This window comes from Coenobita brevimanus, chromosome 16 (genome assembly GCF_032717465.1).
Source record: "Coenobita brevimanus isolate Jiangsu-jjx chromosome 16, ASM3271746v2, whole genome shotgun sequence".
NCBI lineage: Eukaryota > Metazoa > Arthropoda > Malacostraca > Decapoda > Coenobitidae > Coenobita > Coenobita brevimanus.
In genome coordinates this window covers 8,262,217-8,283,688 of record NC_136969.1, presented here as the reverse complement: position 1 = coordinate 8,283,688, position 21,472 = coordinate 8,262,217, and the positions used below count along the sequence as shown (strand labels likewise).

The 21,472-nt window shown below is 42.6% G+C and overlaps 2 protein-coding genes across 2 annotated transcripts; both read left to right on the top strand.

Annotated features, from left to right (window-relative positions):
• The first annotated feature begins 6,966 nt into the window (after window positions 1–6,966).
• On the top strand, window positions 6,967–9,203 carry LOC145390948 (uncharacterized). The gene is made up of 5 exons (XM_080265684.1): window positions 6,967–7,048; window positions 7,879–8,003; window positions 8,410–8,526; window positions 8,733–8,968; window positions 9,071–9,203. The coding sequence occupies exons 1-5, from the start codon at window positions 6,967–6,969 to the stop codon at window positions 9,201–9,203; spliced, it is 693 nt and encodes a 230-aa protein (XP_080121810.1).
• A 4,283-nt stretch (window positions 9,204–13,486) lies between these two features.
• Window positions 13,487–16,281, top strand: LOC145390946 (uncharacterized). The gene is made up of 5 exons (XM_080265683.1): window positions 13,487–13,524; window positions 13,982–14,328; window positions 14,654–14,874; window positions 15,835–15,977; window positions 16,272–16,281. The coding sequence occupies exons 1-5, from the start codon at window positions 13,487–13,489 to the stop codon at window positions 16,279–16,281; spliced, it is 759 nt and encodes a 252-aa protein (XP_080121809.1).
• Window positions 16,282–21,472: the final 5,191 nt, after the last annotated feature.

The window sequence follows — 21,472 nt, the reverse complement described above, 5'->3', positions numbered from 1 at the left end:
ATGAATCAAGTAGGAAAGGTGTTGGGAGGCATGAAAAAAGTGTTTAGATGTCATTTACTTAGAATGGATGTAAAGAGGAGGTTGTATGAGCATGTAGTGATATCGACTGCTTTATATGGGGCTGAAACATGGAAAATGGGTGTAGCAAAAAGGAAAAGTTTGAATGTAGTGGAGAAGAGGTGTCTGAGGAATTTGTGTAGAGTGACGCGTATGGATCGAGCGAGAAATGATGAAGTGCGAAGGAGAACTGAAGTTATGCGGGAGATGGCTGATCGAGTTGAGTAGAGTCTTGCGATGGTTTGGGCATATGGAGAAAATGGACGAGGAGCGACTGGTGAAAAAAATAACTGGATCGGATGTGAGAAGTGTAAGGCTGAGAGGAAGACCATGAATAGGATGGATGGACAGTGTGAAGAGAGCGTCAGATGCGAGAGGGATTTCTGTAGAGCAATGAAGGGTGGCTGCATGTGATAGGGATGACTGGAGAGAAATTGTGAATGAATAAATAGTGATGCGGCTGTTAGGGCATACTCTCCTGCATTTGGTCTGATCAATTGATCAGTTCAGGTGCGGATACGGGGATGTGTCCATTATGATGTGGCAGGGGTAAACCAGCTCTGCTGTCAGGCCCTGCTGCGGATGTTGGCGATTGCACTGCGCAGTTGACCCTCGTGCGGTGTGGTACGGTGAGGATCTGTCCCTTTTCTCCTTGGGGCTAAGATACGAATAAATGTGTGTTTGTGGGTGAGTAAATTAGGAGTGCGCCGCCCTGTCTCGGCTATCCCATATTTTTGGGAGAAGCAGCCTAAATACTGGCTACATATATGATGGATTTACAGATTTGCTAAAGTGGTGGCTGCAAATATTAACATGACAAATTTCGCTGCTTGAAGAATTATTACGGACAATGATTATTTTATCTTATTGGCTACTGAAGGAGTCGTGCTTATGTCGTAGATCACCATTTCTAAAGCAGTCAAAAATTTAAACGATTGAAAAAAAAATCTTTTGCCGATTCTGTTGTAGAGTATAATAATTTGGTGAAATAGATTGGTGAGATAGATGTGCACTAGCGGAAGTGGTGAGAGTGGAGGGGAAAGTGTTCACTGATTGACATGATGAAAAAGGAGGGGGAGATATTAACTGGCTGGTTTGGTGAGAGGGGAGGGGGAGATATTAACTGGCTGGTGTGGTGAGAGGGGAGGGGGAGGTATTAACTGGCTGGTGTGGTGAGAGGGGCCATAAAAGGGTCACAAAAGACCAGTGTCCACTCAGTGCTCAGCTTCAGCTTCACGCTGTTAGTCCCATTCCAATCTCACCTGCATTTGTACACCCTGACCGTGAATCATGTGACACAGTGTTGAGTAACCATAAGCAGTAGGTCGGGTTTAATAATCTCTACCGCATTTACACTACAAGCTTACTTTTCCAAATGAGATCCTCTCTGATCATAATCGGATGAATGATTCACGAATGTATTTTCCAGCTCCCTAAGATTACTGGCGTTTACGAAACTTCGACATTGACGAATAATTTTTAGTTTCTTAATAAATGCAAACCAGTCGTCTTAGTAGTTCATTAGGTGCGGATCATTAAAGAGGACAGCCAGGAAGGAAGTTTATATTCCATGATCGATAACTGGAGAAAACACACAATGCTGAAGTAGCTACGAAACCACCGCTTGGCTCGTATATATGGTGAGAAACTTCATACACATGAGGTACTGCTAAAGGAAACTCAGATTTTTCTCTGCTTGCCTCAGTGATTTTTCAGAAACTTAGATTGTGGTGTCAAAGGAATGTGCAATAAAAAAGGCACAAGTACAGTATTCTGACTGAGCATTTTATAGCACAGTGGAATACGCACTATCGTAGGATAGAGTGAAACTTACAGTATCTTTACTACCAAACTACCATTTGAAATCAATACAGCAAACTCCATGTGCTATTATACTTATCTATCTATCTATTGCCAGACACCTCAATCCCGTTTGGGGTGGCCACAAATAAATCGTCTCCAAGTCGCCCTGTCCCCCGCCATTTCACTGCCCTGCTCCCAACTCACTCATATACCTCTCCACCCCATCCCTCCATCTCATCCTCGGCCTCCCCCTCCCTCTTCCCCCCTCCACCTTACTCACATACACTCTCTTCGCCAGTCTTTCACCCTCCATCCTCTCTATAAGGCCAAACCACCTCAGTGTGTTCTTCATAACGCTTCCTATCACATCCACATCCACACCACAAGACTCCTTTATATCCTCATTCGTCAGCCTGTCTCTCCATGAGACTCCACAGGCTCCTCTTAAATAACTCATTTCCACTGCTCTCACTCTTGACTTGTGTCCTTCCAACAACTTCCAAGCTTCACTTCCATACGTTAGAGTTGGTATCACAGTACTGTCATGTAGTAACTTTTTCACTTCCATGCGCCCTTCCCTGTTTCTTATCACTGCTTTCAAAGAACCAGCAACCTTTCTTCCCTGCTGTACCCTTTCAAGCATTTCACCCTCCAACCGTCCATCCTTACTCATCACACTACCCAAGTACTTAAACGTACTCACATTTTCCATTTCCTCATCATCCAACCTCGCTGTACATTCACTGACTTCACCTCTCTCAAAGACCATCACTTTACTCTTCCCTACATTCACCTTTAGATTTCGTTTCTTACACACTCTCCCAAACTCATCCACCAAGCCATGCAGCTCCCCTTCGTCTTCACTCAACAACACAGTATCATCTGCAAACAACAGTAAAGGGAGTTTCCAAACACTATCCTCACTCACCAGGGCCACTCCAACATCCACTACCCTACCTTGTACCTCTTTTATTACCACATTCTACAGATTGAACAACCATGGAGACATGACACATCCCTGTTTCAACCCAACTTTCAAAGAGAAAAATTCACTTAGTTCACCATCCACACGCACTGCAGCCTTCGCACCATCGTACATACTCTTCACAGCATTCAGCAACTTCCCATCTACTCCGTATATTCTTAACACTTTCCACAATCCTTGTCTATCCACCCTGTCATATGCTTTCTCCAAATCCATGAAAGCCGCATACAACTTCTTTCCCTTCTCTAGAAACTTTTCCACTAAAGATCTAAGAATGAATATCTGATCTACACAACCTCTTCCCTTCCTAAAGCCTCCCTGTTCTTCTCCAACTAATTTCTCTGTTCTTTCTCTAACTCTGTCAATAAGTATCCTACCATACACTTTTCCTATTATACTAAGAAGACAAATGCCCCTATGATTACCACACACTTCTTTTTCCTCTTTTCCTTTGTACATGGGAATAATTATACCTGACTTCCAATCCTCCGGGAGTGTACCTTCCTCCCAGGCCAATCTGCACATCTTCCACATCCATTCTACTACTATCTCTCCCCCATGCTTCAGCATTTCACCACGCACTCCATCAATTCCTGGGGCTTTCCCCGTTTTACTTTCTTCATTGCTTCCACAACTTCCATCCTACTGATTTCTTCCTGTCTTCTCACCTCCCTCCTTCTCCCAGCCATTCCCCAGCCACTTATACTCGCATTACTTCCATCCTCTATGTTCAACAATTCCTTAAAGTATTCTCTCAATCTGTTAACTTTTTCTCCCTTCTCCACTAGTAATCTACCATTTTTATCTTTCACTCCCCTGCTAACTTCACTTCCACCCTGTCTTACTCTTTTCACCTCTTTCCAGAACATTTTCTTACAGTCCCTCCACTTGACACTCAAATTCCTTCCAAATTCCTCATCCACTCTCTTCTTACTCTCTCTTACTAATCCTTTCACCTCTCCCTTTCTTTCTACATATAATTCTCTCTTCCGCCTCTCAACTTCTTCCACGCCCCTATTTCTCATCCATTCATTGTATGCTTTCTTCTTTTGTGCCACAGCCTGTCTCACCTCTTCAGTCCACCACGCTGTTCCTTGCACCCCCCTCCGTCTTCTCTTCCTTCCACACACCACATCACATGCTGCACATATTTCTTCTCTAAATATCCTACACACACCTTCCACGTCTCCCATCTGCTCCAATTCATACTTGCCCAATCGTTCCTCCACTTCTCTCTTATACTCTGCCTTTTTCTCATCCTCTTGTAACCTTTCCACTCTCCTTGCAACTACTCCTTCCTCTCGTCTTTCCCTTCTTCTATTCCTCCATCTTACTTGAATCTTAATTCTGGCCACCACCAAGTAGTGGTCAGAAAGTCCATTCCCCCAACCTCTATAAGCTCTTGCATCCATTACACATCTTCGCATCCTTTCATCCACACACACATAATCAATCAATGCCTTCCTTTCATTCAGTTCACCACCCACCCTTCTCATCACTCGCCATGTATATCTGTGGATCATTTTATGCCTGAAGAGGGTATTGGCTATCACCAACCCCCTCCCAGCACAAATGTCCACTAACGCACTCCCATTCTTATCTACCTCAGCAGGCACACCCCACTCACCAACTATTCCATCCACCTTCACATTCCCAACTTTACCATTCATATCACCGATCAAAAACATTCTCTCATTCCTTCCAAACTTTTCCATGCACACTTCTACATTTGTCCAGAACTCTTCTCTCACTCTTCTAGCACAATCTTGCGTTGGCGCATACACACACACAATCGCCCACATTTGTATTCCAACTTTCAACTACCCACACAATCCTTGACCCAATTGATCCATACTGTCTTATGCTCTTCTTCCATCTTTTACTCACAACTATACATACTCCTTCTTTTGCCCTCTCATTCTCACCTACTCCTGCACACATACCCCATCCATACTCCCATTCTCTCACATTTTCTCCTCTCCATTTTGTTTCAGTTATTCCACATACATCCACTTTCGCACCCTCAAGCACCTGGACAATCTCTCTCTCTTTCACCTCATCATTCGCTCCTCTTACATTCCATGTACCCATTACCAAGTCCTTTGTCCGGTCCTGGGTCGTCATCGCTTGGTCAGTCCTTGTCCGAGGCTTCTTGTTTGTTTTTTTAGTAGTTTTCCGGGGAGGGGCACTAACCCTCCGCCAACCCTTTTAGTCGCCTTTTACGACAAGCAGGGATACTGGGGGAGTATTCTTGAAAAATAAACCTACCCCCAGGGGGTACTGAGCTTCACACAATTGCAGAGTGATTCACACTTTGGTAGAAATATTATTCCTATGCTATTATACCACTGACTGTAAATCTATTGAATTTACATATTGCCTGTTGCTTGGAATAAGTTCATGATTTTGTGATATATAAAATTTTTCTAACTGAAAATTCGACGTCGTATGTCTTCCCTTCCCCCTCCACCTCCCATCTCGCGGACACTCAAACTACAGTATCTCGCATACCACAGCAGACACGATTACTTGCTTGAAGCGGAATGGCGGATGTCCCTCAGTGGTAACACAATTTTATGTGAAAGAAATATTAACAGAGTTCTTATCGCCCTATAAATAAAATATATAGTCATCGATGCAGTAAGGTTCCATGTTGTGTCGAATAATTTTCAGAACATGGGAGTACAGCGGTCGTCCCGATCAATCTCCCTGACAGAACGCAGCAGCTTTATCTGGATGTGGGTGGTGGGCCTGTCAGCTCGTGCCATAGCTAGGGTAACCGGGTGTAGCGTCACCACTGTCTGCAGGTGGCTCAGGCGGTGGAAGCAGGAGGGACACGTTGAGAGCAGGCCGCGCACAGGCAGACCTAAAAAGGAAGAACATTGCAAATCCATTCATAACCGTATCAAAACCTATCCTCCCATAACACTCCACTCTGATGGGATAAGCATATTTGATGTGAATCGCAGAGAAGTAAAATCAGAGTTTCGGGATAACTGTAGATATATTGACTATCTTAACCTGAATTATTACTGAGCTTCACACAATTGCAGAGTGATTCACACTTTGGTAGAAATATTATTCCTATGCATAGTAATTTTTGCAAACTTCTAATGTTCTGAAATAACCCTATGAACAGAATTAATCAGACAGACTGTTACCCTAACGTGAACCTCATAATGCAGGAAAACAGTAATGGGTAGAGAAAGTGTTTCCTCACTATCCTTTGTAGGAAATAATGTACCCACAGTAAGAACACTCAAGCAAAAGACATTAGAAAGGTATCAAAATGTAAAGGAAAATAACTTTGTCTTCTGTTATTAAAGACTGATAGGTCTTTAAGTTGATCTCAGTGTAAATTGCATCACCAGGAGAAACTGTGCTCATATTAACAGGCTTTAAAAGATTATACAGTTAACTCGTGAATTTGGATAATTATAGTTTATACTATTCTTTGGAAAAAATACCGCTGTACTTATATGCCAGCAATATAATGTGTTTGTCGTACATTGTTTCACGATTTAATCAGCCCGCTTACATTACTGAAAACTTGTGTTTTCGATTTCTTGCAAGGTTGGGTCCGAATATATCATTCATGGTTAGCTAAGGATGCCATGTATTTAGTTCCATTTGGTTTGCCACACTCATAATTTTCGATGTTAATTTTGACATACCACGCTTTAGACTTACCTGTGAGTTTTCTTAAGCTGATAGAAATAAATAATAAGGAGACTACAATGTGACTTTCATTCAGCTGTAGCATCAAACCAACTTCTTTCTTCAGTTCTTACCAAATAGATTTTCTAACACCAAGCGAGAAGTGGCCGTGTATGAAATAGACAGGTTTATCAGATATATTCCTGCATCTGCACTTTCTCTACATCTTAACAAATAATGTTTGTTTTAAAAAGTAGTAAAAAATAGGTGGGTTTCTGTGTTTTCGTACCCAACTTGTATAATCGACTATACAACAATTCAGCGCTTAGTATACAATGGATATCTTGTCCATAACTTTCTCTCGCATATTTTCTAAAATAGCAGATCCTTAACATGCAGATACTAAAGAAAACAGAAATACTATTTATACACAGTAATTCTTCTCTGGAAGTTGTGGTGGTGTGATGGCGGCTGCTGCACGGAGATTGTGGTTTTGTCTGGGAGTTACTGGCCTTCTGGTTCACGCCCGCCTGCCTCGTACCTCAGGCAAGTTGGCCCTACGTGTAATTAAAGGGAATCGATGATACTGTTAATGTTAGCATTTTCACCTTTGCTTACCTCAGTGTGAATATTAAAATACTTGTCATATTTGGACTGTAAGAATCATTTCATATTTATAAAAAAAAAAAAAAAAGAAAGATTTTCTTAACCTATATTCCATTTTTAAAAAATGTTCTTGAGCGGTGTCAAAAATGAAGGATAAGGAATATTTAAGCGTAAGAGAAGTGCGTCGTTTCAGGCAATACCAGTTTTATAATGTTTGCTTTTCCACATCTATGCTGCCTAATACACTGTCATCCAATGGCTAATCAAATATAATATGCATACCCTAACCTCTGCTAATTTAAGTATATGTACTTCTTTCAGAAGTCTGTTGGACAACATTTCAGTGGGTAAAAGAGAATGTCGTGTGTTTTGAATATACCAGCATAGATAATTCTACATATTACAGAGTTGTTCTTTAACATTCTCTTGGGAAACGGGAGCACTTCGGTGAATTTCTCTTGGGGCTAGAATACCTCAATGGTAGCACTCGCGTTTCACGACCATACGGATGTCAGTTCGAGTACCATAATTCTGGTGAGGGATGTATCGCTCTCTCCAAAGATCTCTCTTTGCCCTCCATAGATGTATAGTCCACTGGTCGTAGCTCGGGAGATACACCCTCGGGCTATTATCTAACAATTATGGATAGCATTTACAATCCTTTTAAGGCTCAAGATCAGTTAAGAACACCAGTTAAACACAGGCACCGTCTTGTCTTACTGAGTCCTCTACATCTATAATTACCATAAATTCTTCTCTGAATTTGTCAGATAAAATTCGAGGATCGTTGGAAAGTCACCGAGCGCTGGATGTCATGTTGGCCACAGAGCAGTGTTCCCGCTCCTCCCTCATCCTGATGACAGACGACTCTCCATGGACGTTCTCAATGATGCCAGTGCGTCAGTGTTATCATAAAGCAAAATTTGGGCATTCCTAACATGGATTAAGGAATTTAGATGAGAATATACTTGCATAGTAAAAATAAGATCTGTCCTAACGATATATTGTAATTAATATCTCACTCGTTTTCTTGCACTGATTTGAAGAACAAACTGAATCTCAAGCCTGCTTAGTAGGTGAATGTAACAGACCTATGTAAGTGCTACTATGGAAATGCAAAGCTCCAAGCTACATGAAGACAATTGTGGAAGATGTCTTCCAGGATAGGAACCTGCAATAATCGCCTCTACATAGAATAATAGTCAAATTCAGGATCCATTCACTGTTACATGCTTTACTTTCACTGGAGTCAGTGGCTTTAAATGGGCACAAACCATTATCACGCATGCTTTCTATTTCAGGATCTAACTAACTTACAAGCTCCGTGGGGAGTCGGAGTGTTTGGGGTGACAAATAATGAACAAAATACCAACATGACCCATGAAAAATTCTCCCAGGCTATCGCCACTGCTCAACGGGTATGTGGCTGCAGCATGTCAAGGTCGGTAAAATAGCTTTGAGAGGTGGACTGAGGGGATTTGTGTGTGTGTGTGTGTGTGTGTGTGTGTGTGTGTGTGTGTGTGTGTGTGTGTGTGTAATTGCAATAACAGATTTAAAGCATACCTATTTGGAGTAATGAGCTTAAAACTGGAACGGTGTGTCGATCACTTTTTGTTGTCATTAGCTTCGAGAAGTGTCACGGTGGGTGACGGTGATGGTAGCGAGCGAGGACCCAACCTTCCTCTCTGCTTTCGCTGAGTCCTCCTTCAAGAAGCACCTCCTGTCTGTGCACACAGTGAGGCTGCTCGCATTCACTCGCCTCCCACTTCATCGCCTCCACACCCTCCACCATCTTCACAAGACTCTATCACGCACTAATGCTCTACTCGCTGTTGTCGATGATGCATCACCAGTCCTCAGGTAGTGAATAATATCTATGAACAAGAACACTCATAAGAAGAGATATTCCTTAGTTTGATACATTGGCTGTATTTTCTTATCATTTCATATTCTTATCAACAGGACCCGAGTGCTGTCATGGCTACCCTTCACTGATCCAGAAACTCGGCCATTACAGGTAGCATCGTGGACTACTGACCAAAGTCTAAGTTTAGCCTACCCACCAAATCTTTTCCCAAATAAATTTTTACGGTAAGCTCTTGTGTGTAATTCTCGATGATCCTTAAAACAGTACGTCTATCTATTGCCAGACGTCTTGATCCCATAAGGGATGGCCACAAACAAATTGCCTCCATGTCACCCTGTCCCTTGCCATTTCACTACCATGCTCCCAGCTCACACACCCCTCTCTCATATACCTCTCCACTCCATCCCTCCATCTCATCATTGGTCGCTCCCTCCCTTTCCCTCCCTCCACCTCACTCACATACACTCTCCTCATTAGTCTCTCACTCTCCATCCTTTCCACATGGCCAAATCACCTCTGTGTGTTTCTCCTAACGCTTCCTATAACATCCACATCCACACCACAACGATCCTTCACTTCCTCATTTGTCAGTCTGTCTCTCCATGTGACTCCACATGCTCCTCTCAAATAACTCATTTCCACAGCTTTCGCTCTTGACTTGTGTCGCTCCAACAAGGTCCAAGCTTCACTGCCATACGTTAGAGTTGGTATCACAATACTGTCATGTAGTAACTTTTTCACTTCCATGGTCATTTCCCAGTTTCTTATCACTGCTTTCAAGGAACCAGCAGCCTTTCTTCCTTGTTGTACCTTTTCAAGCACTTCGCCCTCTAAACTTCCATCCTTACTCATCACACTACCCAAGTACTTAAACACACTCGCATTTTCCATTTTCTCATCATCCAACCTCACTGTACATTCACTGACTTCATCTCTTGGAGACCATAACATTACTCATCCATACATTCACCTTTAGCTTCCTTTTCTTACATACTCTTACAAACTCATCCACTGAGCCTTGCAGCTCCCCTTCGTCTTAACTTAACAACATAGTATCATCTGCAAACAACAGTACAGAGAGTTTCCAAACACTGCCCTCTCTCATTAGGGCCGCTCCAACATCCACTGCCCTACCTTGTATCTCTTTTATAACCCCATCCATATACAGAATGAACAACAATGGAGACATGGTACATCCCTGTTTCAATCGAATCTTCAAATAGGAAATTTCACTCAGTTCATATCCACACGCAATGCAGTCTTTGCACCCTCATATATACTCATCACGGCATTCAGCGACGTCCCATCAACTCCATATATTGTTAATACTTTCCACAATCCTTGTTTATCCACCCTGTCATATACTTTCTCCAAATCCATGAAGGCCGCATATAACCTCTTTCCCTTCTCTAGAAATTTTTCCACTAAAGATCTAAGAATGAGTATCTGATCTACATAACCTCATCCCTTCTTAAAACCTCTTTGTTATTCTCCAGCTAATTTTTCTGTTGTTTCCCTAACTCTGTCAATAAGTATCCTACCATATACTTTTCCTATAACACTAAGAGGGCAAATGCCCCTATGATTACGACACTCTTCTCATTCCCCTTTCCCTTAGTACAGGGGAATAATTATACCTGACTTCCAATCATCCGGGACCCTACCTTCCTCCCAGGCCGATCTGCACATCTTCCACATCCATTCTACTACTATCTCTCCCTCATGCTCCAGCATTTCACCACACACTCCATCAATTCCTGAGGCTTTCCCCATTTTGACTTTCTTCATTGCTTCCACAACTTCCATCCTACTGATTTCTTCCTCTCTTCTCACATCCCTCCGTCTCCCGGCCATTCCCCAGCCACTTATACTCTCATTACTTTCATTCTCTATGTTCAGCAGTTCGTTAAAGTGTTCTCTCCATCTCCTCACTTTTTCTCCCTTCTCCATTAGTAAGTTTCCATTTTTATTTTTCACTCCCCAGCCAACTCCTTTGGCACCCTGTCTAACTCTCTTTACCTCTTTCTAGACCATTTTCTTCCATTCCCTCCACTTGACAATCAATTTCCTTTCAAATTCCTCATCCATTCTCTTCTTACTCTCTCATACTAATCTTTTCACCTCTCACATCCTCTCTACATACAACTCTCTCTTCCATCTCCCAACTTCTTCCACGCCCCTGTTTCTCATCCACTCATTATATGCTCTCTTCTTTTGTGCCACAGCCTCTCTCACCTCTTCATTTCACCATGCTGTTCCCTTCACCCCCTTTCGTCTTTTCTTCACCCCACACACCACCCCACATGCTGCACAGATTTCTTCCGCGATTGTCTTGCACAGACTTCCACGTCCCTCATCTGCTCCAATCCATATTTTACCCAATGGCTTCTCCACTTCCCTCTTATATTTTGCCCTTTTTTCATCCTCTTGTAAGTTTTCCACACTCCTTGTATGAGCTACGTCCTCCTGTCCTTCCCTTCCTCTATTTCTCCACTTCGTTTGGACACTGATTCTGACCACCACTTGGTGGTGGTCAGAGAGTCCACTCCCCCATCCTCTACATAATCTTGCATCCACTATACACCTCATCCTGTCAACCACATATGCCTAATCATTGCCTTCCGTTCATTCAGTTCACCATCCACCCTTCTCATCACTTGCCACGTATACCTGTGGATCATTTTGTGCCTGAAAAGGGGATTAGCTATCACCAACCCCCTCCCGGCACAAATGGCCACTAAAGCACTGCCATTCTCATCCATCTCTGCAGGCACACCCCAGTTACCAACTACTCCATCCACCTTCACATTCCCTACTTTTCCATTCATATCTCCAACCAAAAATACTCTCTCTTTCCTTTCAAACTTTTCCATGCACACTTCAACATTTGTCCAGAACTCTTCTCCCACTTTGCTTGCACGATCTTGCATTGGCACATACACGCACACAATCGCCCAACTTTGTAGTCCAACTTTCAGTCTTACCCATACAATCCTTGAGCCAACTGACCCATACTCTCTTCTATTCTCCTTCCATCTGTTACTCGCAACAATACACTCTCCTTCTTTTCCCCTCTCATTCTCACCTACTCTTGCACATGTACCCCATCCATACTCCCAATCTCTAACACTCTCACCTCTCCATTAACTTTCTGTTAATCCACATACATCCACTTTTATCATTTTTTACATGACGAGAGTGTGGATGCAGTCTTCTGGTATAATGGAGAACAATGCATCTATAATATACCTTACATAAATTGAACATTAGAACGCAAGACGAAATGCCACTGACCTTTTCACTGTACCTGTTTCGTTAGAAGGTGCTTAGTTTGTGGAAGGTATGTCCAATTTATTGTGAGGATAGTCCATGGCCGCGTCAGACCACAACCTCTTGCTGCAGGTTCCCCCACCGACCTCATGTGATGGTGACAGCCGAGGAGTTCCCTTCGCAGTCGGCGGTCATGGTGGACGACCCGAAGAAACCTGGCGGCAAGCGACTTACTTTTACGGGTATAGCGGAGTATGTCATGGAAATACTGTCCACGGCCATGAACTTTACGTGAGCTTAAGGTTACACACATTCTTATATACACGGCTGTTTTCTTGGATGTCATTAAAGACTTCATAGCACTTCTTCCATACTCAATTATTTTGCAAATCACAGCTTAGCATTCTTTTGTGTCATGTATATTAATTTTTATATGAACGTAGTTTGCATTAATAACATACAGTGAGAATTTAAGGTGTTGTGTTCAGAAGAAATCGCAAAGGAGGTGTTCTGATAGTCTTCAAATTCACTTATAGCATACAAGATAGTTTGATTTAAGGACAGTATGCAACGAGGAGCTAATGGTAAATCAAATATTTTGTTGTAACTGCTTTCTAAACTCTGACAGGTACACATACTTGAGAGCCCCTGACAAAAGTTGGGGTCTGCAGAAGAGTGATGGGACATTGTCTGGCATGCTGGGACTCATTACATATGAGGTGAGTTACCACGACTAATGTACTATATAAAGTTTTTGATTAGTCTTTCATAAATTTAATAAAATCATCTGGTATAACAAGGACAAGATTCAAATGATAAGCCAGCCTTCTGTCTAGTGCTTCTTGAAAGAACTGCTTCCTCCATTAAGAAACTTAACTGATGTTCACAACAAGTCAGCCAAGCCAGTTTCCTTGCATTACATCCTGCTATGGAAATTTGTAAAACAATTTACGAATTATTCACTCATTTATATATTAATACACATTTGTATGAAACACAATATGTTCATCAATGAAGGAACCTACGCCTCGTGAACAAATTCCTTTTTTTTAGATATTTCAGTCAACACTAAGGACACCATGATGGCGATTAAGGTATGCTTCTTCGGAAACCTGTCTCCACTATACTCTCAACCTTCACCTCAATATCGTGTATTGACATTATATGAAGTGGTCTTTTAGTGGCGAGCTCTGACTGATATACTGTACTGTTGTATCCAGAAATTACAAAGAGTAGTTTGAATGTTGTCTGGCAGCTCTGATGAGGCTGTGGAGCTCCCGTGAGTGAATCGGTGTGGTCCTGTCAATCGCCTCCTAGTTGTCTAAAAGGGAAGGGTGTTGCTCAGTGGTCTCTCCCGGGGCTGTATCGTGGTAGCAACTGCCTCACTCATTCATACGTATGTCTCTACTATTGGAAATTTCCATGACCATTGTAGATAAAGCTTGGTGTATCATATCGTCCAATCCTAGCGTAAACGCAGTATAACATATTCCCAAGCAAAACTCCAACCTACCCAAACAGTCACACTTGCTAACCATGATATACACAAAATAATAAACATTTTAGCTACTTCTGTTCTACATTACTTTGTAGACTGGAAGCTGTTAAACTAGCATTTAGTATTTCTATGAGGCTTATCTTCACGTGGAAGGTATGGGGTCGGAAAAGTAAAGTCAAACCATAGGGAGGGTTACGAATTGGTAGAGATTAGAATTCTTGATGGTATCTCCTGGCAGGTATTCTTCACTTCTTGAATTTATTTACCTCTACAAAACATTGCAGGAAGTGGAGTTCACTCCTGGACCATTTTCCCTGGAATTCACCAGAAGCCAGTGGGCGGAATACTCCGCATATATTTTCATGGGTGCGTACCATGTTCTAGCTGCTCGTGGTCATCCTAAGCCGGACCCGTGGTGTTTCTTTGTGCCTCTTGCACCAGTGGTTTGGGCAACTTTGTTAATAGCATTGTTGGCTGTGTGCTCAGTGATGCTGTTCCTGCCTTTCTGTTTTCCTGCCCACACACAAGAACCAGGCAGCATAGATGCCGACACCTTTAACTGTGTGCGCGTTCTCCTACAGGAAGGTAACTAGTTTAGCCTTTTGAAGCTGTCAGTGATTTGGCATTAACTTGTGGGAGTTAAAGTTAACTTAAGATGTTTAACGTAACGAAAATACATGGTTCAAGTATGTTAGTGCACTTGTAACATTCGAAGTAGGTCATTTCATCTACAGTAGGCATGGAAAAAGGCCACTTGTTTTGGTTTATAATACTCAGTTTGATAAAGATGAATTTTATCAAGTGTTTTATAAACTTACAGGAAAAAGGCTGTCATTTTTAAATATGGCAGACCATCAACTGCTATCGAGATCTCTGTTATGTAATAATAAATTCCCTTTTGACATAACAGATATAAAGAGAACTAAAAGTCGGTGGTGGTGGGATCGTGTGATGCTGGGGGTGTGGATGCTGATGATGGTGGTGCTGACACAAAGCTACGTCGGCAATCTCATGTCCCTCCTGGCAGTCAGATACATCGACCAACCCTACCAGAGACTTGAGGACGTTCTTGATAACTCTGATGTTGGGATAATTCTTGTTCAGAACACTTTGATCATTCACTATCTTAAAGTGAGCAATTGTTCTTGTGATCTAATTTTAAATCATGTATAGTACACTCAATTTTTACTTGATCAGGTGAGGGTAAGATTAATCCGACAAAGATGATAATCTGCAAAATCCAATAGTCCCCCCTAGAGAAGGAGCTGAAGTACGTTATTGAAAATATAGGACTAAAATTGCATATTCAAGCACTAAAAATGAAAACTATACCCATTATACACTAACTTGGCCCATATTCACACCTGTGTCATAGCACTTCATGATTCGCCCAACCAGGTGGGAAAAACCTATCCCAGCGTTGCTAACTTCATTCTTACCCACCCCCAGCACGGGAAGCGATCCGGTTTAATCTAGTAGGCCAAAGTTTTCTGGAAGGTCTGTGTGTTTTTTTTCCACTTACCTAATGGCGAAATCCGGTATGCACATCTGTCCTTCCAGAGACCTTCAAGTGTTCATTAAATCCTGTATCCGGTGTAGCAGGGTATGGTAAGGGAAGGGTTTACTCTATCATTATATAGTTACTTCCTAAGAATTTTAAGGTTGTCAATAAATGCTACCCAAGTTATATATAGACAAATCACTACTACATGGATTAGTGTCTAATCACTCATGTATCATTCAATAAGTTTCTCACATTTTTCATTGATAACAGAATACCATACGTTTAAGACCATTCTTCAAATAAGGAAACAATTGGCAAAACAGTTTTTTAAAGTCCTTCAAAGTCCTTCAATACCTTTAAAGGAAACAATTAATTTACAGGTGCACCCTGTTCCGAACAGTTGACTTGTCAGTCCTAATCACCAGTTACCTTCACAGTATGCCATACAAATAATTATCTGGTAAAGGTTCACAACTACTATGACCTATGAAGTCAGTTATTTTTCCAAAGTTTCAGCAATTTATGTAATCGAAATCTTTGAGTACAGCTGAGTATTACTGTATTACTGACAGCCTTCTGCATTTCAGACGGCCAAGTCGGGTCCACTCCGCGAGCTGGGGAACCTGATGGACACAGAACGAGTGGCTTACAGATCGTTCTCAGAATTACCCAAAACCCTGGAGACCATTGTGCTCGATGGCAGTCATGTTGTGTTTGATAAGGACATCATGTATAATCATGTTCTGCCATTGAGCTTTTCTCTCACAGGTTACTATGTTGTTATCATGTTCACTAGAATTATTTATGGTCATATTATTCAAGTAACCTCTACTATGAGATGTAGCATATCTCATGTCAGTGGGGAGATGGGCTCCTTCAACTCTGTTAATGCAAAAGGATTATAAATATGAATCACTGCTGTAGCGTTTGATAAATGTCATTTTGGAAGTTTTTGGAAGAAAGATTCCCTTATTGTAATTAAAAGAATAATTGCCCTGTCAATGTATCAACATTATCTTGACAGGTACGTGTGATTTTTACATGTCCCGGAGCAGTTACCTCAACATTCCTCTAGGCATGCTGGCTCAGAAGAACAGCCCATTTATGCCAAGGTTAAATCAGCTGTAAGTATTGAACAGTTTGTCAGCAACTAAATGATACAGAAAACATTGGTCATGTGTGTTGGTTCTTATGCATAAGAAAATGAAAATGCTTTATATTTATATCACAATCGAAACGAACACGGGGTGTATTTAGCAGGACACAGACTTAATGGTGTGTCGAACATAATACTTAAAACAGTTTTATTTTTCTCACAGGGCTTATAGACTAGTTGAATCTGGCATTTATGATAAATGGCATAAATTCTCACATCCCAACTCCAGCACCTGCAACAACCCTCCCAGGATCATCACCGTCTCCTCTGCCTTCTCTCTCAGCAACTTGTGGGTAGGTCCTGCCATGGACTTCTTGGATGGCCTGGAAAACCACTAGTTTCTTAGATTTTACTTTCTAACTTCCATGCATGTTTGGAAACTTGTGTTATATCTTGGATGTAAGACTACAAAGAATGTTATTAATCATTTGCTTTAACCCACCGTGTCCCCAGCAGATTTTCCACCACTGCCCCCCCCCCCCCCCCCCCCCCCCCCAATCCCGGCAGATTTGGGGAAAAAAATTTTTTGGATCAAACCTCCACTTTTGGTGAGAAACAATGGAAATTCACCAAGAAAGGGGTCACCCGGGTCCATAAGTGGCCTACACAGGTATACCTTCCATACACCTGGTACCGTGTTCTATGGAGGTGCTCTAAGGCTGTCATGTTTCCTATGGTAGGGCTTAGTACGGGAAACCATTCAGAATATGTAGAAATTTATTTATTACAAACAAAAAAACATGTAGTACAAGAGTGTATTGGTTTTTATACAAAAATAAAGGTGAAATAAGCATTGTTCCATTGGGCAGGCCTAGCAAAATCGTCCCAATTGGTCAGTGATGATTCGCTAACAGTGTTGTTTCAACATACATTTCATTTTTTCAACTTGCATAATACTTTTCGAACAACATTATACCAGTTTCCGCTTTATATAATTGTTATCACATATTACAGCCCTTACGATTGTATTAGCATAATGTTAGCATATAGTTACATAGTGAACGCACTCGCTATGACTGTTGTTTCAACATACATTTCATTTTTTCAACTGACATAATACTTTTCCACTAACATTATACTTGCATCCACTATATATAGCTGTTATCGCATATTTACAGGCCTTACGATTATATTTAGTGTAATATCAGCGCATCTTTACATAGTGAGCGCACCAGCTATGCCTGTTGTTTCAACTTACATTCTATTTTTCCACTTACGTTATACTTATCCACTAACATTACACCCGTTTCCACTTTCTGTAACTCTTATCACATATTTACAGGCCTTACTATAAGAGTGAGCATCAGATTATCGCATATTTACATAGTGAGCAAACTCGCTATGACTACTGTTTCAATTTACATTTTATTTTTCCAATTATATTACACTTTTCCACTTACACTATACCAGTTTTCACCCAATATTACTGTTATCACTTACTTACAGACCTTACCATTATAGTGAGCATCAGATTATCGCATATTTACAGCACTTAGAGCGTCATATCACAAGCACACACAGTATCAGTAATGCACTAACGTGTGGTACTCTTTGAAGCAAGGCTCAATGCTCACGCCAATGTTGCAGTCCACACACTCGTACCTCGTGTCTTTTCTTTGAGTGGTTTCTCTCATTCGGGAACTACTACAGACGTGACACCACTGCTGGGGTCTAGGGCGGTTCGGTTGAGGAGGTATGGTGCTGGGGAAGTGGCATGGGGTGAGGCATAGGGGAGTCTGTGCGGGGTGGTGGCGGTGGTGGGGCCTGTCCTCTGCATATTTCGCAATGATTTCGCGGGACAGCTCCCTCACAAACCCCTCGAAGGTCTCTGAGGTTCCCATTGTCAAGGCATGGAGGTAGTGGCAGTTCTGGATGTGATATCAAGCAAGTGGAAGAAGAGCTTTTTGTACCACTTCATCGTGGTCCTGGCACACTCCACACTGGAAATCATGGAGTCAGAGTGATTCACTTGCCTCATGTTGATATTGTAGTCCTGTACCGACTCCGGTTTCCAGACGTGGCGCCTCCTCTCGCTGCAGTAATCCACGGAGTCTGTGCGGTGCATGAGGGGGCAGTGTACCGTCGATAGGAGGGAAACTTTCCTGTTGTGGTTCCACAGGGTGGCAAGGATGTTATTTGCCTTGATAAAAAAAACACCTCATTCTTGTCAAGTTCCCTCCCAACCTTGACCATATGCCAACGGTTTCTCTTTACTGTACCAAAGACTCCGGTGTTGTGCAGGTGTAGGTACCATGCGAGAAGTGGACTAGCATACCATTTTTCCAGGTACAGCATGTGACCACGATGAAGGTACTCCTCTATCATTGTCTTTACAATGGCCCATGAGAGTCCAATACTTCGATCTTCTATTATGTCTGTTTGTGCGCCAGTGTACAAGACTGTGTCTTGCACATAACCAGTCTTACAGTCACACGTAACAAAGATCTTGAACCCAAAATGGTGTCTCCTGCTGGGTATGTACTGGCGAAAAATACTGCCTCTCCATAACACGAGACTCTTGTCTATGACAAATTCTCAATAAGGGTAGAAGGATGAGCAGAACTTTTCCAGCAGGTTATCAAATACCAGCCTTATTCTCTTCACTGTATCTGTGTTATTAGCTTTGGCAGGATCGTCGGCATTATAAAAATGGAGGTGGCTAAAATCGATTCCCAAAGAAAGGTGTGCTGGTTATAGGGTCCGTAGACTAGTATGCCGGAATTTGCTTTTTCCATACAATACCCATCAAAAGAACCAGGGCTAGAAAGATAAACATCTCATTTATGGTAAATGGATAATCATACTGGAGTGAGTGGCTGCTTCTCCTACCTTCACGCTCGCTTTCACGGCGCTGGCTGCTTGCAAATGTGTTAGTCTGTTCCACAATCCACTCCACAAACTCCTCCCCAAAGAACAAGTGGAAGAAATCCACCCTGGTGGAGCCGGCATGGATTCCTGGAGCTGTGCAGCCAGACTGCCCCTCCTCAGTGAAGGGGTGAATGATGGGAGTGAATTACTTCCATCTACCCAGTCCCACTACACACTACCGTCTCCAGCCTCGTCCCCATCGTCACCTTCATCGGAGTGGGGAGGAGAGGGTGGTGGGGGAGGTTGAAGAGGTGGAGAGCGGCGCCCTTCCCCACTCGTGCTCCTCTTCCCTCTCCCTTTTCCTTTTCCCTCTCCCTTTTCCTTTTCCCTTTCCCTTCCCTTTCCTTCCTTTCCCCACATCATGAGGCTGTGGGGAGGAAGCGTGGGAATATAGTGGGGCAAAAGATGTGCTAGGGAGCGGCTCCTCCTCACCTCCTCGTTGCCTCACACCAAGTGCTCGTGCTGCCTCCCTCACACCACGATTTTCAGTTTCACTGCTCACTCCCTCCACATCACTTTCGCTTTTACCACTCACTACCACCATACTACTCCCGCCTTCCCCATACAAAGCACTAGGCCCATATCTGATTCTCCTCCTCGTCACTCCTTCAGCTCCCTGCGGCGAAATCCTTTCTCTCCCGAGCCACGAGGTAGCACCATGTCTCACGGCTCCGTCCTCGTCCTCGCCCTCGTCCTCGCACTCCCTTTCCTCTCGGGGCTGGAGAGAGGTGTGTGCACGTGTTTGGGGTCCAGGCTGGCCTTCTATAGCCTCACAATAGGTCATGTGTCGCTGCTTCCTTGGAGACGGTACTTAATCACCACTGCTGCTTGTGTTGTCCTTGGGAAGCACATAATCCTTGTCCGCCACGTCGTCATCAAGTAGGGAATTGCTGTCACCTGTGAAGGCATCCAGGGTGGCTTGAATTTCAGCATCAGAGAGACCTCGGCATGCCATGTCTATTCAGGGTCACTGCTAACAGGTGAGTGACCGAGACAAGGGAGCGCACAGGTCATGCAGGGTTAGGGAGTGTCCCCGCCTGATGGCGGGTTGTGGAAGTTGTCCCTCCCCTACGTACCAAAAATCACGAGCGAGATGTGAAAAATGTGCAAATGACGGACCTTGCAATTGTAAAATGTATGGGTACGTCGTTGGGTGTCAGCATGACAAAACATGGTGACGTATCCATATGTCGTCGGGACGCCTTGGGTTAAACATTTCACTTTATCATTTGGTAGGATTTAGTTTAATGGTGTGAACTGAATGTTGTAGGTTGGTTGATAAAGAAAAAGGTCACAGCATTATATGTCATGTTGCTTATTTCCAGGGCATGTTCGTGGTGTTGGGGTGTGGATTCAAAGTGGCTGTTGTGGTGCTGGTGATGGAGCAGACGTGTGGTGGGGCCAAGTGGAGAGAGAAGGGCCAGGTGGACACTCGTGACACACACACCACCATCATCACCAACTCTGACCATGCACTTCACTAGTACTGGCCACAAGCTTCACATGAAATTCATACTTCTTGTTAAGCTTTCAGCTTTATAACAACTAATGTGTCATAAATATATTAGTAAATTGATGTACAGTGATTTTAATACTAATGACAAATTCTTGCAGTGTCATTCACCGTGATGTCTTTTCATCGATGTCAGCATCCCCCTCCCGTCATGTCAGTAAAAAACTATATTGATAAATATTTGAAATATGATGACTAGTTGCAACAAGAGTATAATCTATCTGACCACTAAATTATATGAGAGAAATCAGATGATAGATATGAAAATAACTGTTGCCAATAGCCCGAAGATAAAACCATTGAAAATCTGGTAGAAGTACACCCGGCGTCAAAAGTCCTGTCACCTCGACCGCTTTACTGAGACACGCGGTACCCATAGACTCGAGATTGCTAGGTGTAAACAATGTGCATATTTCTGCCAACAGATGGCACACTGTGAGGTGTGTGGTAGTGAATGTAGAAGGGGATGGGGAGAGGAGGGGTTGGAGCTGTTGAGGGTGTGAAGGTGGGTGAAGGAGGGGACAATTTATTTGAAGGTAATTTCCATAAATTACCATCAACTTCGTATAATTTTAAAATTTTTTAATGAACCTAAAATATAACTACGTGGTAATCTGTCACGTTTGTAACACATGGAAGATACCATGATCAAACCACCATACATAAAAAAAAATGGCAGTTTTCGAAT

Bases quoted from the DNA above. Each gene is read 5' to 3' on its own strand.
- LOC145390946 (XM_080265683.1), top strand. From the start codon at position 13,487: ATGTTGTCTGGCAGCTCTGATGAGGCTGTGGAGCTCCC. The intron at 13,525-13,981 runs GTGAGTGAATCG...ATCTCCTGGCAG, and splicing joins GATGAGGCTGTGGAGCTCCC to GTATTCTTCACTTCTTGAAT. The intron at 14,875-15,834 runs GTGAGCAATTGT...TCTGCATTTCAG, and splicing joins TGATCATTCACTATCTTAAA to ACGGCCAAGTCGGGTCCACT.
- LOC145390948 (XM_080265684.1), top strand. From the start codon at position 6,967: ATGGCGGCTGCTGCACGGAGATTGTGGTTTTGTCTGGGAGTTACTGGC. The intron at 7,049-7,878 runs GCAAGTTGGCCC...TGAATTTGTCAG, and splicing joins CCGCCTGCCTCGTACCTCAG to ATAAAATTCGAGGATCGTTG. The intron at 8,527-8,732 runs GTATGTGGCTGC...TGTTGTCATTAG, and splicing joins CTATCGCCACTGCTCAACGG to CTTCGAGAAGTGTCACGGTG.